At 38.5% G+C, this 13,562-nt stretch overlaps 1 protein-coding gene across 1 annotated transcript in view; it reads right to left on the minus strand.

Moving 5' to 3' along the window:
• Nucleotides 1-13,562, minus strand: part of IQCJ (IQ motif containing J) — a 200,615-nt gene that overhangs the window by 27,104 nt on the left and 159,949 nt on the right. The window contains exon 2 of the mRNA XM_078432573.1: nt 739-803. Within this exon, the coding sequence (XP_078288699.1) occupies nt 739-803 (65 nt within the window). The remainder of the gene's footprint in view (nt 1-738; nt 804-13,562) is intronic.

Consider the following 13,562-nt stretch of genomic DNA (forward strand, 5'->3'; position numbering starts at 1 on the left):
TTTTAAAAATCTAAATGAAAAATATACTCATATTGAATTTCATCTTTCTTGGTTTTTTTTCAGCTCAATTTTGTTCTATTCTATAGTATTGTTTTTTTAAATTTATTTATTTATTTTGAGAGAGAGAGAGAGCATATGAGTGGGAAAGTAGGGGAATGGGGGAGTGCGGGAGTGGGGAGGGTGGGGGGGGGGGAGGGGCAGAGAAAGTCTGAGAGAAGGAATCCCAAGCAGGCTCCACACTGCCAGTGCAGAGCCCAATGCAGGGCTCAAACCCACAAACCATGAGATCATGACCTGAGCCAAAGTTGGAGGCTTAACTGACTGAGCCACCCAGGCACCCCTCTGTAGTATTACTTTAATGTTAATTCTATTAGTGTTACCCTTAAACTTTTTACAAATTTTAGGACTACCTTCTATACACTCCATTGATTAAAAGGCAAAAAGAGGGCAGGGTTGTTAAGTTTTAAGCCCTCAGACACAGCACCAAGACATCTCCATGCATCATACTAATCTGTTAATCAGTATAGCTTGTGTATCATAGCTCAACTAGCCATAAATCTATCTAACTATATATCAAATGAGCCACATTTCTGGGTTCCTGACCACAATGATATCGTAAGAAACTGTCAAATTTATTTATTCATTTTTGCCTTGCCAGGTGTTTGATTGTTTTTTTTTCCCCCATGCAAGCTTTTAAACCTCAAACATAATTAATTTCCTTTGGTATTTTTTACTTACTTTTCAAGTAAATATTTTCCATCATTAACTTGTCCTAAAGGATTCTGCAATCTTTTCATTTCTTCCTGTGAAAAAGAAAAGAATTATCTTACAAATTGACCCCATGTACTTGTGGGTAATAATATTTGACTGCAATTGTTTGCAAAATTGAGATAACACACTGTTAAGAGTTCTGGACTTTGCAATGGGTAAGTGCTTAGACATACAATTCAATTTGATCCTTGATCAAATTAGAATACAATACTGCCACTCAAATTGTGTGATTTTTTTTTTTATGCCACTAAAGATAATGTTTCCTGTTATTCTTCCAGAGTGGGGATGTTTTTATACGGATCCACTCACTCTCTTCCCAAATTTACTCTGTCAACAGTATTAAGTTTGCTGGTTGCTGGGTGAAGGGCTCTAATGAGTATGTGCTGGCTTTGGCCATTCAGCAACCATCCTCTCCTGTCTCCTGGGAACTCTAGGTAACCTCATCCCCGAGTCACAGTGCTCAGACATGTGCAAGTGTGCACACGCACACAAACACACACAACTTCCCTGAATTTTAGGCTTCCATAGTCTCTGTAATCCCATTCTTCAGGCCACAGTGATTCAGGGAGAGGACAGAGGCCACTACTTGGCTCATCACAAAAAATGCTGAAGCTCCAAGAGGAAGCCCCAGTTAGAATTAATCATACATTTGTCCCTTTAAAAGACCAGCAGGACTAGTCTCAACATGCTTCTAAGCTACCAGACATCCAAGTCTCCTAGGTCAATCCCCATTATTCAATTTCTTTAACTTCATACTGTATTGTGCATCCCAGAATTTGACCCAGTCACTAACCTCTCCCCAGTGCCTCCAACCTTTCCACTGAGCCCTTTGGAATTCAGTCTGTTGTTAGCAAAATCCTCTACCTCCTCAACTTCTTTGAACATATCCTTCAACTTATTCTGACTGTACTTTGCCTTGCTGTTCTGAGACAGCTAAATTTTTGTTAGAGCAAGAAAATCAAAGGATCATTTAGAAAAGAGTTTTAGGATATAGAGGATTTTGCTGATGACAAACTTGGCTGAGTCCTTGAACACACCATCTCCCCTGCAGCGTGCTTAAGAGGTGGCCATTTATGTCTCACAGGCTATATCCAGCATGGTCTGAAGGAGGTATGGGACCTTTTCTTCTCCTCCTTGCTTCTTCCAGGTCCTCCTCACTCCTATAAAATCTTAGCTCCTCTGGAAACATGCCAGTAGTTCATCCTACGCCTCTGTCCTCTTCCCTATCAATCCTTATTCCTTAGGATCCATTCCTTAAAACCCATCCCATGGTTTTAAATTTATATTTGTACCTGATCTCTCCTCTAAACTCCACTCTTCTATATCCACTTGCCTACTTGATGCACTTATAATGGGCATCTCAAGTTCAAAATCAAAGTCTTGATTTCCTTGCCTCTACCCTCCCACCCAAACTTCCTTCTTTACCACTTCTTCCACATTTTAGCCAATGGTATCACTATTCACCTAGATACACAGAGTTAAAACCTAGGAGTCAGCTTTTTTTTTTTTTTTTTTTTTTTTTTCAACGTTTTTTATTTATTTTTGGGACAGAGAGAGACAGAGCATGAACGGGGGAGGGGCAGAGAGAGAGGGAGACACAGAATCTGAAACAGGCTCCAGGCTCCGAGCCATCAGCCCAGAGCCTGACGCGGGGCTCGAACTCACAGACCGCGAGATCGTGACCTGGCTGAAGTCGGACGCTTAACCGACTGCGCCACCCAGGCGCCCCAGGAGTCAGCTTTTATACCTTTGTTCTTCTCACAAAACACAATCAATCAGCTAATCTTATTGATCTCAACTTCAAAATACATCCAGGACCTGACCACTGCTTTGCAGTGTGGTCTAAGCCAACTGTGAGTCTCTTGTCTCTGTTTCCCATATTAGCCTACTTCAGTCAATTGTCCTTATATCAGCCAGCATGATCTTCTAGTACCTAGGCTTTCATTTTTAAGTGTGTGAAATACACATATTATAAATATACAGTATGACTTTTGACAAAAATATTTTGACGTATATTGGTAGAACCACCACCCAAAATGAAATAAAGAACATATCTCTCTCTACAAAGTTCCTCTCTCAAAGGCACCTTGGTTCTGATTTATATCACCATAGATTAGTTTGGTTTGTTCTAGAACTGCATACAAAATTATTCTCTCATGTCTGGTTTAATTCACTCAGCATTATATTTTGAAATTCGTTGCTCAACCAATATTAATTGTTTAAAGTTCACTTTGGTACCTGGGGAATAACTTGTTTTTTTTTTTTTTTTTCCTCTGAATTCTAAGAACGTAAAGATTTTGAAGTGAAGAACCCTGGAACTGCAATGTAAGTGTCTGCTATGGGGTAAGAACTACTAACTGGAGAAAAAAGATAACATAGCAGAACGGACAGAGGCCAAGGAAACAGACAAGGAGCCAGTGCCCTAATGATACTGTGAACTTCTGGATCAAACTGGAACTTGAAACCAGCATATTGATGGACTTTTCAGTTTCATGAGCCAATAGATTCTCCCGTTTGCTTAAGGCACTTTTGGCTGAGTTTTTATTTTCTTTCAGTTGAAAGAATTCAAACTCAGAAGTGACAGTCTAAGCAATAACCTAGGGCTACTGTATACAAAACCCTAACTAGATGAAGTATGGGACTATAAAACTTCAGAACTGGGCAGTTGTTGTTTATTTTGTTTTGTCAGTCTCTTTAAAAAAAAAGTGCTATTCAGGAGAATAATGGATGAAGCAGGTCATGGTCTTCAGTTCTTTTTTATTAAAGGCTGCTGCTTTTATATCCAATATTCGTACAACAAACCTCATATGAAGAATACTTCTGCATCTTCTGCAAAACTGCTGTATAAGACATTGTACATTTTGCTACAGGTTCTTCCATACAAAAGAATAACATTTTAGGATTTACTACTAAGGGATATTTTCCCCTTCTGATATAACAGTATACTTCTTTTCATCAACAACAACTTTTTAAGTCTTACAGAGGTTGTTTATTTTTCCTTGAAGCTTAAGCTAAATTAAATATTCAGTTGTCAGAACTACTTTTTCCATGTTGTTGGTACAATTATATCCCCCTCTTTCACTACATGTACATGATGTGTGACAGTCTTTATTTTTATTTTAACTCTTACATGTGTGCTTTTCACAGTAAGTGGCAGCCAGTACGATATAGGCAGAGTGTATACATGGTAAGTGGGTAGGAAGATAAAGATGATTGATAGGTAGGTAGGTAGATAGATTGATAAAGCATCCTTTTCACTCTTATACATAGCTTTTTATTTTCAAGGTAAAACTAACTCTTCAGCACTATAGAGGCTGGTTTCTAATTCTAAGAACAAGTCTCTGCATTTATCCTCTATTTTCCCCCAAACCTCCAACCTTCCCACCTAATCATCATATCCCATTCCACCTCCAGTGATATAGGCAATAGATGCAGCTGTTATACAGAGAGAAAATAGGTTGAATAAGATCCATAGTTATTCTTGAAAATCAGAGGAGGATTGGAGGATTTTTAGGTCATAAACTTGGTCTTTTTCACCCCCTGCATTATGATTAGGAAAGAGACTGAGCTGTTGGTAGTCCCAGCACTTTCTTCTCTAAGATGTGCCTGTGGCGTGCTTTCTTCTTTTCTTTTTCCCGGGGGACCTGGGGGGCAGGAAATAAAGGGCTTTTGCACTCTGTGCCAGCCACTCTCCTTTCCTTGGTTCTTTCACTGCAGAGAGCTTGCTGTGTGGGGAGGGCTTTGATGCAGTACTTTATTCAATCTGACTATCCACGTTCTAGGAAATCATATTAAACATAAGGTCAATGACTAACAAGAGCTTTCTGAACAGCTGCTCTGCTGACAATTTGGAGGATTGATTTCATCATTTGGTTATTTAAGCTAACTATACAAAAACACTTCAATTCAATGGGCCTGGAAGTTCCAAACCATGTCCTCATTTTCTTGGAAATCGATAAGGAAGTTGCTTGCTCAACAGATCTTCACTTGGAGTTTTACTTTCCAAGAAAGTTTTGCTTCAATTTACCATTAAAAACATATACAAATTGGCCTTTTCCATCATTGGTTTCTCCCACTAGTCCTTTTTGTCTCTGATTTCAGATCTGGCAGTGACATTTCCCTATTAGAAACCAACAGTAGCTCCCCAGTGCTTTGAGGATAGATTCCCAACTCCTCAGCCAAGGTCTGATGCAACAGGGCCCATCTGTCTCTCCCCACTCCACCTCACAGGCCGTGGCCCACACACCTCCTCCCTAAGTCTGGTCATATGAAACTTCACACAATCCTGGAACTCACACTCTCTCTTAATGGACATTCAATGACAGTGTGTCCTCAATTATTCTTCTGGCTCACTCTACTCTTCCTTCAGGAAGCTCCCAACATTATCCTCCACCATAAAAGCTTTCCAAACTCAACAGGAAGGTCAGGTACCTCACCTTGCTTCCTTAGCAACCCATGGTGATCCCTATTTTAGCACTACCTTTCTACCTGACACCCCTGATACCCTACCACTAAGATCCTTGAAGTCAGGGATGGTGACCTGCTCACATCAAGATGGCTATTCCCCAATGAGGCATTCAGCAGGTACTTAATACATAATTATTGAATAAATGAATTACAAATGAATTGAATGCATTATTCTGACTGAGGTGAAAAGACATCTTAGTAGCTTAATGGCCCAAAAAAATCCCAAGAAATTGTATGTCCTCTGATGATTCTTCTCTACCTCTCCCAACACACTTTTCTTTCATCATTCAGTAGCTTTTTTATTTGATGTTTTATTTTTTCCAGCTTTACTGAGGTATAATTGACAGTTTAAAATTGTACATATTTAAGGTGTATGACCTGATGATTTGATACATGTAAACATTGTGAAATAATCACCACAATCAAGCTAATTAACATATCCATCACCTTACATAGTTACCACTTTCTTTCTCCTTTCTTTCTCCCTCTCCTTTCCTCTTCCCTCCCTCCCTCCCTCCCTTCCTCCCTTCCTTTCTTTTATTTTTTTTGGTTTTGTTTTTGGTGTGGTTAAAATATTTAAAATCTACCCTCTTAGCAAGTTTTAATTATGCACTACAGTATTGTTAACTGTACACTGTTGTACATCAGATCTCTAAAAGTTACTCGTCTTGCATAACTGAAACTTTGTTCCGCTTAACCAACATCTCTCTATTCATACTCTTGACTCATCTCCACTCTCTTCTGTGTTCTGGGAGGCTCAGGATGTTGGGCTTTATCAACCAGGCCCCTCTATCCTGTGGCTTTGGATAAGAATTGAGCAGTGGGAGGCATTGCATAAGATCAGAGGTTAGCAGAAGAGAGAAGTTGGAGTATTCTCTTTTCTCCTGGTACTAAAGCACACACTGGTGTAACTAGAGGCCATAGCTCCCATGGGGTGGCCTCACCCACAAGGTGATTCTTGCCATAGTCCCATAACTGCTCCCTTTTCTCACCCCTCCAAGGTCTTTCTTTCCTTTTATTCCTTTCCCTCACTTCCCTCCCCTTCCTTATTGTTGCCTTTCCAGCCATTGATGGCCTCAGATACTTCACCATCCCTTGTGGTTTTCCCTATACCCTACCCATATCTATGCACTCACTTCATTAACTCTGTCAATCACCCTTTTAAATGAGTCATCTGTCTTCTCACTGGACTTTGGCTGACATGCCTCAAGAACCCTAAATTTGTTTTTGCTTGCCCCATCCTTGCAATTCCTTTTCTATAATCCAACAAATTCAACTAATCAATTAATTGATCATATTAATTAACAAAAGAATATGTCTGTTTGATGGCTGACTCTATAGAAGTTGTCCCAACTGAAAGGTCTAGCTCCAATTTTCTGGCTCAGTTTGACTCACTAGATAAGGAGATAATTTCTACCATGCTCTATTTAATTTCTGGCTTTTTGAAATTTTGGCTAAGCCCCTTTGCAAAATACAAATTGAATTATTCAAGCATAACCCAGACAATTGCATATCCTTAATCCCATTTTCCCAAATGAAGCTTGTGTTATAAGTAGCTATGAAATACAGGCTGTACTGTTAGGGGGAATAATTGATTGACTATTTGCCAAAGCCCATGCTTTCCACTGTCATAAGACTTGTTTTGAAGTGACTTGGGTGTGAACATGTGGCCTGGAGGGCACATGCTGGATTTTTTTTCTTTTGTGTCTGGCCGTCCCTCTTACCTTACTCCAGCAGGTTTGTCTCCTGTCACAAACAGAGGGATATAGCTAAAAAGTTAGACAGCTCATCCCTGTGGCCACTTAGTTAGACCCTTAACTTGCCCAATAATAAAACATTGTTCTTTCTTTCTTTTTTTTTTTTTTTTCTGTCCCTGCCACTTCTACTATCTCAAGAATCAGGGTATGTTCCCTGAACAAGTTTAAAATAAGAAACCCACTCAAAACTAATTTTTCTCTAAAGTGCACCTGTGCCTAAACACCAACCTTTTAACTTTTCTGACTTACGCCATGGCCATTTTATTCCCAGCGTATCCCTGAGTATTTAAAGTAACTTAAATCATGGAAACAATCTGTAATTTACTCCACTGTGTGACAAAGCCTGTGCCACTTACACACATCATTTTTTTTTTTGCGTTGGAAATAATTTTATGTTAACCTAAAGGTAACTATTTAACAAAAATTAAGAGTCAAAATCACTTTTGACAGTTCAATCATTCAATTAAACATCATCAAGCTTCCTCACTGCCCAACCCCCCAACCTGGTCTTTTTTTAATGGAAATGTAATAAGGGCACTAAAAAAGGAGTTACTAATGTTTGCATAATTTGGAAAAGTAGAAGACATAAAATCTATACTAATTTTAGCTCTGCATCATTAAACATGAAATATTGATTATTGCTCTTTACAACAGAATTTATGAAGCTAGCTAGGCTGCTGTGTCCACATAAAGTGATTCTGATGCTTTGCCCTCGGACCTCAGTGGCTGTAAATGATGCTCTTTGGTGACAGCTGGGAGGCTGGCATTCTGATCCACAGCCTTAAGAGATACATTTCCCAGATTAGACCAGGAATGACCCAGCTGCACAGCCCAACTTCAGAAAATTAAATTGGAGGGAGTCCAAACCTCTGTTGAAATAACTGTGTGAATTACAATGCTTCCATGGGCCTTGTTATAATGTAAATGTGCTTTACAATTTACTGTCATTTCCCTTCTACTCCTGCTGTGAATATGGGCATTAATAGTAATCTCATATATTTAAAGGCAAAACGGCATCAAAAATAAAAATGCAAGATTCATGTTTTCTCCCTTTGGAAAGCAGAGACTAAATTCCTTTTTTTTTTTTTTTTCCTTTTGCCATTTTTTTTTTTTTTGCAAAAAGAGCATCTGTTTTGTTTATGTATTATGCATTAATGTTTTTTATGGCTGACAGACCTGTAAATTTCACACAGGAAGTTATCTTGCAGCTGAACATGAATTTCTTTGGGAGGAAAAAATGGCTAATAGGACATCAACAGCTCATTTAAAGGATTCATTCAGGTAAGTTATGGGCACACGAGGCATATATGAGGTAGTGGACTAAAAAAGAGATTTGCCTCTTTCTAGCACTTTTTAAGGACATTCTGAATGTCCAATGAGATGCAGAGGGGCTGTGATCTTATAGTGACAATCACTGAGTGAGGTCATTCTAGGCTTCACTGTGCCAGTTCTCAGTGGCATTATTATTTGCTACCTCATACATAGTAAAACTTACAAACTTTCCAACATGAGATATGGCAATGGGAATTGCTGTGACAGCTCATTCTTTATTCTTGTTTGACCAACCAGGCTATACTCACAAGCATTAGGACATTAAAAAATCCCTTTGAATGCCAACTCTGAGAGTGCCAAACACCTGAGCTCATTTGAACAGATGCCAAATAGAAACACATTAAGTAAAAACCCACTTATGACTGTATAAGTCATTGGTCACCTTGGATCTGAGATTATTTCAGACCTTGAGATTCTCCTGGGGTAGATGTGTGGAAGGATACTCATCTGGAAGGGGATATAGACAACCAGACCACCCAAGTCAGCCCTTGCCCTAATCTGAATAAGCACCTATAATTTCATCGGGCTACACTGCATGGCCCCAGTGGATCCAGGATTGTCAGACAGGTATGTTGAAAAAATACCACTTAGGTTCTAAATGTTGCCCTTCTCCTTTCCCTGAGATTATGCATGGTCTCAATAACTTTTGCTAGTTTTAGATCACAGACATTCTAAAGTTATTATTATAAAATGAATACTCAGCTCATTACAAGAAGTCTAATCCACTGCTACTCACTCTAGGATATGAGAAATTAAAACACTATTAGTAATAATTTTAAAGTAATCATGCTACTCAAAGTTAATTCAGCTAAATAGCTAGACAATAGTGAAAACTGAGACTGAAATACTAAGTACAACCACTAGGGTAGAGATATTTTTGCATCTTATACATTTCTGTATTCTGGAAAAACAAAATCCTAGATACCATGCTTCAAGCTGAAAATCACACATTCATAAGCATACAAGCCATCAAACAAACACCTCTCAGAATGCAGACAACAACAAAGGTAGATTAGTGAATCCATACACCAACTCCTGGTTTCCTGTGTCAAAGGATGAAAGCAAAGTGCAGGCAATCAGAACATCATGTAACTCCCAAATTGTTAATGCTTGATTCTGGAATGCATTTCATTATAGTTAGCAAATACTATCCAGATTAGATTTTTTCTTAGTCCAACTAGAAAATGAATTTGCAGTTCTTATGTAGCCACCAAGTGATACTGGGGGGAAGCAACCCAAATACATGCTGGGAAGAGCTTTCCTTAGAGCTATACCTTAGACCTGTCCTTCTCTTCCTTTCCATTTCTTCTACTGTCACCTGTGTCCAGGACCTTAGTGACTCTCACCAGAACCAAACATAGGTTACCTAATTGTTTTTCTTCATATACATTTCCAATAATTTAACTCTCCTACTCATAAACTCTAAACAAAAATAATATTCAGGATTAAAAATACTCTTAATCCTGTAACCCCACTATTGCTTCTTCTATCCCTTCTGAAATCCTTCAAAGTTCACCTCAAATGCAATTTTATACATTTTAATATTTCCTTCTACAGCTAATGTCATGTCACTTCTTTGAACTACTATTATTACTACTAACATTTATTGAATTTTACTAGGTCCCAAGCACTTTGTATAAATTATCTTTTTAAAATTATGACTGCAGCCCCATAAAAATAGCAAAAGATGCAATTATTATTTCCATTACCTGGATAAGAAAACAGACTGAGAAAGATTATATAACTTGACCAAGGTCTTATAAGGAAAGTGGCATTTCAACCTAAGCAGTCCAATTCCAGAATCTAAACTTTATCCTCTCCACTCTTTGCCCATGAATGACATGGAACATGCAACGGCATGAGCAGTGGCAGTAACTTACCCATGAGGCCCATGAAGAAGTTTTAGTGTTCTGCAAAGTACTGAGATTTCGTATCTGAACCAGGCTTGTCATCTACTTGCTGTGTCATCTTAAACAATTAACTCCCTTCTAGGCTGCAGTTTCAACATTTGTGAAATGGTGATGACCATGCCTACTCCACAGTGTTATGTGAGGATCAACTAAAATAACATATTTAAAAGTGCTTTTTGTACAATAAAGTACTGGCCACCCACTAGGAGATTCCTTAAGTGCCTGTCTTACTGAGGACAGCAATTACGTCTCACTTGTTTCCGTGGTACCCAGCTTTGTTCCATTCTAGCTGTGTGATCTTGGGCTGGGAAACCCCTTGGAGTCCCAGTTTCATCATCTTTAAGATGGGGACACTAACTATACCAAATTCCAAGGATTGCCAAGCTGTTTGATGATTAAAAATTCCTGTTAATCATTCAGTCTTGCACCAGGCACATAGTAGGTATTCAATAACCTTCATTATTTTCACTATTATTAATTTATTATCATCTCTCTCTAGCCTCTCCAAAACATGGATGTACACCCAGACATCTTCTCCCAGCTTACTCTAAACTCATTTCCATTACTCACCGAGTTCTGCCAACTCTATTTTCTAATTGTCTCCAGAGCATACCCTCCCTGTTTGCACTGTCCTTAGTTAAGAATTTATTGCCTGCCAGAGTGAGCAACCTAAAATGCCCACCTCATCATCAGGTCAGTCACTTGCTTGAAACCCTTCTTGCCTCCCTTCACCTAGAAGTTAGAGCCTAAACCCCTGAGTCTGGCAGGACCTCATATGATGTATGTATGTAATGATTCTATGTAACCTGTCCCATCTGTCCCTCCAGCCCTTTTCTCTGACAGACCCACCCCCACTCCACTTAATTCTCTTGGAACATGAACATGTCAGAAAAACCTTGACTTAAGATCAGGTGCTCAAATACTTGGAATGAATCAGTCCATGTATAAATTTAAATCAAACAGAGATAAAGAATTTTTTGAAACAGAAACAATTAATAATGCATTACAGTGTATATGTTATCATTAAATAATAAAGACAGCATTGTCTCAATTATCTGGAGAATGGTTTATTGGAAAACTCTATACATTGGAACATGTCTCCATATCTGGATATTTAGTTCTCTGTATCCCAAATACCTCTCACACAGTCCCTAAAACTCGCCCAAGGATCAAGGATCTTAGTGGTAGGGTATCAGGGGTGTCAGGGTAAGATCTTACAGGGTAAGATCCTAGGATTTACATATGGTTATTTCTTCCCACACCCCTCCAACAATAATATACATGCTATTCTCTGCCTTCAAGATTTCTGGGTGGAGAATTTGATAAGCCCTACCCTAGTCAGGATGGAAAGTGAATATCAGGTATTTTTAAAGTTAAGATTGCTCGAAAGTATGTAATAGAGGGGCACCTGGGTGGCTCAGTTGGTTAAGCACCGGACTTCAGCTCAGGTCATGATATCACAGTTCATGAGTTCAAGCTCTGCATTGGGATCTGTGCTGACAGCTCAGAGCCTGGAACCTGCTTCAGTTTCTGTGTCTCCCTCTCTCTCTGCCCCTCCCCAACCTGTGCTCCCTATCCCTCTCTCTCTCAAAAATAAATATTTTTTAGAAAAAGAAAGTATGTAATAGTATGATTTCTATCAACAGTGCATAAATTAAAAACATTTTATACTTGTAAGAGTAACATTCTTTTTTTCAATGCCACAGTTTATTTCTGTCTCTTTTATGGAACTCATTGGTTGTGGAGGAAGAAGGTGGAATCCATATATGCCTATCCACATAATAGCAAATGAAGTAGACATTACTAATTAGGGAAGGGAAAACTCACTTCCTTTTTTTAATTAAGTTATTTTATTTTATTTTATTTTATGTTATTTAAAAAAATTTTTTAATATTTATTTATTTTTGAGACAGAGAAAGACAGAGCATGAACGGGGGAGGGTGAGAGAGAGGGAGACACAGAATCTGAAGCAGGCTCCAGGCTCTGAGCTGTCAGCACAGAGCCCGACGTGGGGCTCGAACTCACGGACTGTGAGATCATGACCTGAGCCCAAGTCGGATGCTTAACCAACTGAGCCACCCAGGCACCACTTATTTTATTTTTTAAAGTTTATTTATTTATATTTTGAGAGAAAGAACACGAGAAGGAGAAGGGCAGAGAGAGAGAAGAAGAGAGAGAAAACCCCGAGCAGATTCTGCACTGCCACTGCTGAGCCCAATGTGGAGCCCAAACCCACAAACCATGAGATCATGATCTGAGCCGAAATCAAGAGTCGGACGCTTAACCGACTGAGCCACCCAGGTGCCCCAAGTTTTTTTTTTAATTACAGTATAGTTAACATATAATATTATATTAGTTTCAGGTGTACAATATAGTGATTCAACAATTCTATACATTCTCAGTGCTCATAATAAGTGTACTCTTAATCCCTTTCACCTATTTCATCCATCCCCCACCCTTCTTCCCTCTGATATGCTTTATTTTAAACAAGTACCCTCAGTTAAAGTTATTTTTTCAACTAGAACAGTTTTTACTCAAAGGATACTTCAGAATACATGGTTCTAAAAGATATATATAAAACATTCTAAGGAAAATAGAATACACATTTTCTTCAAGTACACACAGAAGAATCCCCTAGTTAAATCACATAAAAAGAGACATAACAAATGTTACAAATTTAAGAAGGCTGAAATCAATCATACTAAGTATATTTTCTAACCACAATGGTATAAAGCTAGGAAAACTCACTTCTACACCTAATTACATACCAGACCTAGTGGATGCTGAGCTTTCTGAGCTTGGATTACGATCTCATGGGCACATCAAGTATGATAAATTTTAGCATCCAGCATAATTCTGGACACATAGCAATAACGTGGGTGTTAAGAAGAAATATCAATAACATTCATTAAAAGAAGAAAGAGACACTTAGAGGTTAAATGGAGGCCATAACACAGAAGTATGAAATTGAAAGAACTTGAGAAAACATGAAAAAAAAAAAGCGCTGCAAGTCAGCAAACTTTTCTTTCATCATTATTCATTGTTCCATTCATTCATTAACAAAAATATAGTCATATATGTTAAGCACTGTCCTATGAGTATATAATGGGGACAGAGGCAAGAATAAGCAGGCATAGCCCTGTCCTTCTGCAGCTTGAAAAGCCCAATACAACCAGATGAGGAAAGATGAGTTTTAAGCAGCCAAGGAGTTATCAATGACTGTTTTCATTCAATAACTGGCTTAAACATTTTGCCATTCAGGAAAGAATGCAGATCACTCAAATTAGCTGGACTCTTGTGTCGGTTTGAAAGATGATATTCTAGA

This window comes from Panthera onca, chromosome C2 (genome assembly GCF_046562875.1).
Source record: "Panthera onca isolate mPanOnc1 chromosome C2, mPanOnc1 haplotype 2, whole genome shotgun sequence".
Lineage (NCBI taxonomy): Eukaryota > Metazoa > Chordata > Mammalia > Carnivora > Felidae > Panthera > Panthera onca.